This window comes from Musca vetustissima, unplaced genomic scaffold, assembly GCF_032173495.1.
Source record: "Musca vetustissima isolate MV318-11 ecotype Yass unplaced genomic scaffold, APGP_CSIRO_Mvet_v1 utg2832, whole genome shotgun sequence".
NCBI classification, from domain to species: Eukaryota; Metazoa; Arthropoda; class Insecta; order Diptera; family Muscidae; genus Musca; species Musca vetustissima.
This window is the reverse complement of record NW_026880723.1, coordinates 207,992-213,681: the sequence shown is the minus strand read 5'-3', so window position 1 is coordinate 213,681 and position 5,690 is coordinate 207,992. Positions and strand designations below refer to the sequence as shown.

The following is a 5,690-nucleotide window of genomic DNA, read 5'->3' as shown; positions in this document are numbered from 1 at the left end:
TAGCAAATGTTTCTACCACTGTTTAAGGCAGCTCCCATATAACAACACCCCTCATTATTCGGAATATTGGGGAGATTGGAATAAAAATGGGTATCATTTTTAAAGCGGTTAAGGTTCCATAAAGAAGTGTGCCAATAGTTTATTTGGATGCTAACACAGATTCCGGACAGCTTTACCTTCAAAAGTTTTACGTAACGGTATCTTTTTAAATGAAAAGTTAAAAATTTTTTAAATCAGGTAAATAGCATTAGATATTTTTATATTCGACATCGGTCCTTAAATTTGACTTAAGCCGAAAGTTAAGTATCTTCAAACTAACTTTTAAAAGTTTACTTTATGTTGTATTTTTATTTATTTTTTTTTTTACTTGATTTTACTATTTTTCTCTCAAAGGCAGTTAATGAGTAAATTTTACTTGGTAAGTACAATAACAAACATATTATATAAAATGTTATATAAATTACTAAAACTCAATATTCGGTCTATCCAATTTGTAATTTTCTGGGTCATCTATTGTAACGGTCAGCTCTTTTAGAACATCATAATCATTGGTGACGTCACTATTTATGTGGAAGTATGGGCCGTCCTCATCTAATAAGTAAACAATTATGTAAACAGAATAATAACTTAAAAATTTCATTATATGTAATACCATACCTTTCATTGGTAATATTTCCATATTATTTTCCAAACTTGGTTTACCCGTAATGGCAAACGATGTCCAAAGTTGAACCATATTTTTGGCAACTTTAGTATCGGCTTCATTTAGTTTATGGGTGGAAAACAAATAAATATTGTCATTCGAGTGATGAACACCACCCTCAAAGGGATAATGCTCATTGCCAAATTCATAACCAAAGCGTGTATTGCTGCCTTCATAATCGAAACTGTATAAATAAACAGGTGCCAAGGCTTTTTGCAACATCCTGGTGGCTAAAGTAATAACTGGAGATTTCATAGAAACAATATTTGTCAACTGAAATGTTGATACAGTGGTTTTAAGTTAATTTATTGTTTTGTTTAAATTTTTATGATTACTTACATCAAAATAAGCTGGGAGGGCCTTTTTGTGATCTGTGCTCTGCAGTAGCTCATTGGTAAATAACATCTTGAATAGCAAATTATTGGCAAGGCCAGTATTATCCTTTGCCATATCCATAATAATATTGGTAAACTGTCTCACCGTAATATAACTAAAATTACCAATGGCAGCCTTAACACCATCGTATACAGCTAGATAAAAAAATCAGATATTATTAAAAAAGAATAGATATTTTTCATTTGGAAATGTAGTGCATAAATAGAATTAGGATAGTACATCGATAGAATGAATAATATAAATTCAATCATCACACTTTCTATATATTCCGAGGATCATAGTACTTACATGCCAGTACAAACGATCCATCGTGTTTTGTAAAGCCCGTCATCAATGGTATCGATCTATTTAACTCGGCAATAAGTTCTGCAGGTTCACGAGGCAATATACCATAAAAATCGCCAATGATTGGTGAAAAAGATTCCTAATTACAATATAAATACGGTGTAGAAACACTGACTATTATTTTTAATAAAAAAAGTCACCATATACCTGCTCGGTAACTTCCAGAATTTTCGGTACTGTTACATTACGCAAACACACATACAATAGATCGATATTTTCACAAAATTTGCAACCAACTGCATTACATATGCGCTCAGCCTGTTCCATGGGATTACGTGTAATGGCCCACGAGGAAAATATTGAACCCGATTGTTGTATAGAACGTTGAAAATATGTTTCGGGAGTTTTTGGACTAAACAATAACGATCCGGACATTGTTGTGCCAGCACTTTGACCAAATATTGTAACTTGTTTGGGATCACCACCAAATAGATGTATATAATCCTGTACCCACTGCAATGCTACATAAAGATCACTGATCGGAGCATTTCCTGGCATATTCTCTGTTCTGGTTGATAGCCAACCCAATGCACCAACACGATAATTGGGTACAACCAAAACAATATCTTTCTCTAGTAAATGATTGGGAGGATGATCGATATTTGAACCATTGTAAAAACCGCCTCCGTATATATAAAACATTACAGGTTTTAGATCTGTCAGCTGTAACAAGAAACTTTTGGGTCAATATATTTCACATTTGGAATTAATATTTCAAATAGTCGCACATTTTTGGTATAGACACACAAGTTTAGACAATCTTCCAAATCCTGACTGAGTTCAGTTTCTTTTAATTCTCTAATTGTGGTTATAACTGGGCAACGACGTCCGTGGGTTGTGGCATCAAAAACATGTCTCCAGGGTAGTTTTTTGACAGCATGCTGAAATTATAAAAAAAACATTTGAAGGGAATAACTGGTTTATAAAAATTCAATTTGTATTAAAAGCAAATCAACATAATAATTTGAATACTACTCATGACTTTATTTGACTTGTTTTCCACCTCACCTTAAATCTTAAATCCCTACTGGGAGACTCAGCATATGGTATACCCAAAAATTTCATAAATGTCTGGTTTGTCCATGACGTTGTTCCATAAGCACCCAAAATTGTACCTTGACCCGGCAAATCTACAGTAACAGACGATTGTGTTGACGATGACGAACCATGAAAAGTGGACACAGCCAATACGGCTACTAAACAAAATACCACAATACGCATAGCGAGCACACCGAATGTTTTAATAAAACTGAATACCATTGATCTCTTTGTTTAAAAAAAATATATATGTATTTAACAAAACACTTGTCAACTAGTAAAGTTTTGCTACTCTCTTTTAATGTTGAATGTGCCTTTTGATAAGGTCCAAAATATACTCAACACCATTCAAATCAAGTATATGAGGTTTGCCATCAAGTGTTTGCTAATAAAAATTAGTTGTACAAATAGATAAGCGCGATCACAAACAGCAATCTTTATTGGGCGGGGAGAATTGTTTTATGAGAATATTAAATGACTAAGATTTTACATTAATTAATCTATAAATTTAGACTATAAGAATGAAAGAAATAGTAAGTCGTATAGGAGCATCGGCATTTCATTTATTGTGTTGTTTAGAGAAATTCAATTGATTGTCACGATTCCGTTACTATTAAATTATATGATTTTAAAGAGTGAGATATGAATGTTTCAAGATGGAATCCCGAAGAATTTAAAATACTTCACTACGTTGGGTATTTACATATGTATCCACAAATAATTGCATGTCAGTGTTGCTTCGGTGGGAATTGAATGAATTTAAATATGTGATCTTTATCTATAAATGAACCGACTAACATCAATCCATACACTAGCCATTCTGCAATCTATGCTACACAAAGACATAATACCCCACAGTGTGGTGAAGGGTATAAAAACAGCAAAATTGTTAGCAATCAACTTGTTGGAAAATTTTTCCAAGTTGTACCTTCTTTAAAAGTCTCTTAGCACCAAAAATTCCAACGTATCCACGGTAGAGGGATCTACGATCCGAAACGACACGAATCTTTCCCGGCCAGCACGTCTGCTATTTCAGACCATTGTGTAAATGCAAAACGGCTGCTACAACAACAAAAACTTATCCACGAAAGAGGGATGTACGACCCGAACCTCATTCAGCCAACGTCTGTCGCCTCAGACCATTGTGGTGTAAAAGCAGTATGACAGGTACAACAAAACAAAAGATTACAGAAATTGTTGTGCAGTATCAGTGCAAGTACTAAAACCAACTGAAATAATTATTGTTAAATTTTATTACAGCAAACTCAGGCGGAAGGTATTGTTCAGTATATTTTTTGATAAAAAGTGGGCGTTATTGTTGACATATTAGCTTATGTAGCATATAGATATAATTTTGAATTTTTACATTCAAGAATAGATTTAGTTCATCAGAAGTCAACATGATATAAAAATACATTATATTGTGGGGTACTAATATTATTTTGATTGGTTTAATTTGTAGAAAATTTGACAATGTTACGGGATATTATTATTAGTTTTTATAAATTAAAAAAATGTTTAGGATATATATGTTCTGATAAAATCTTTAGGGAATTTAGGCCTATTTATAATATTTGTATTGTTTTGTTTTGGAAACTCCATCAAACCGTTAAATATTTGAGGGTAATACCAAAATTTTTAGAACCGGTTATTTCTAGACTTTTTCTTAATTAACAAAATAATTATTTGTTGGAAGTTATTCCATTATTAAAAATGTATATGATGTGTTCACTAATATTTAATATACACTCCACCTTATGATGGAGTGTATCAAAAGTGTAGTATGTATGGGATATCGAGGTTGTGGAGTGCTATGGAAATATAATGAATTGAAGGGAAACGAGCATGCACTTTACTTTCGATAAACGGAACTGCATTCCTCAATCTCTGACATCATGTAATTTAACATGAATCCGCAACAATTAACATAAGGCAATGCAAGTAAACATAAACCTACATACCGCAGACGAACAGAGATGTCCTAACATAAAAAATTCGGGGTGCCAACAAAAATGTAAAAATTAGGTATTACTAAGTGTCTACATGCGCCACTACATATAACCCCCGCCAAAATCAGGCTTAACTGCTGAAAGTAGAGTTAAGGCTGATACCGCATGTAGATACTTTTCATTGTCTTATATCCTTTGCGTGGTAGGTGCCAATTAATTTGCCTTGGAAATCCTCAAGTTCATAATAACAGTTCCCACACTTACGACGAACTCTACATTTTATAAAAGTTGGTGCTAATTTAGCGTTGTATCCTTTTTCGAAGTTACTCTGGCTAAAGTTCCTTCTAAAAACTTCTTGGCCGACTTTATATGACACTTCACGTGATCTAAGGTTGTATTGCTTCCGCTCGTAAACTGTAAACTTTTTCACTGGACGAAGAAAACAAAACTTTGAGAAATGGTCAAGGACAATACATATCCCTATATATCCGGTACGTGATCTTGGGTGAGGTCCTAGGAAATCCACGTACAATCTTTGGGAAAACCTATGAGTCATACCTGTATCTCCTATAGGTGGTCGCATAGTGAAATTAGGATGTTTTGTACTTTTGCACACCTCGCACGAATTTATATAATTTTTAACATCAAAAATGAGATTTGGCCAAAAATAACAACGTCGTATACGTTCCAGAGTTTTACCAATACCACAGTGAGAAGACAAGGGATCATCGTGATGTTTACGAAGGACTTCGGGAACCATGCTCGGTGGAATCCAGAGCTTCCATGCCGAATCGTCAATAAGTGGATCGCCTACAGCATGATCTGTTCGTCGATATAAATAACCGTCAATTATTTTCAGATCGGGAGTAAATTTCATGTTACTTTCAACCCTCCTTAAAAGGTCTTTGTACTCCTCTGAGGAAAAATGTTCGGAATTCAAATCCACAAAAACACCATGGGTATTCGCCACTTCAGATAACCAGTGAATCTCAGAGAGATATTCAGTGTTGGTACGCGAAAGCGCATCAGGAACTACATTCTGCGAGCCTTTCCGATGCTCTATTTTGAACCGATAACATTGAAGTTTTAATGCCCACCTAGCCAGCCTTGTGCTTAAGTCGGTTTGGGACATGAGTCATTTAAGAGAAGCATGATCGGTGATCACCGTGACCTCATGTCCCTCGACATAAGCTCTAAACTTTTTGATGCAAAGCATTGCTGCTAAGCATTCCTGTTCGGCGACGCTATAGTTACGTTGG

At 34.4% G+C, this 5,690-nt stretch overlaps 1 protein-coding gene across 1 annotated transcript; it reads right to left on the bottom strand.

Annotated features, from left to right (window-relative positions):
• Positions 1–463: 463 nt before the first annotated feature.
• On the bottom strand, positions 464–2,711 carry LOC133326517 (glutactin). Its single transcript, XM_061535138.1, has 7 exons — positions 2,453–2,711; positions 2,173–2,325; positions 1,592–2,107; positions 1,388–1,523; positions 1,043–1,233; positions 658–976; positions 464–591 (listed from the first exon to the last, which is right to left on the bottom strand). Exons 1-7 carry the CDS (start codon positions 2,702–2,704, stop codon positions 464–466), a joined length of 1,695 nt encoding a protein of 564 aa, XP_061391122.1. The 5' UTR covers positions 2,705–2,711.
• Positions 2,712–5,690: the final 2,979 nt, after the last annotated feature.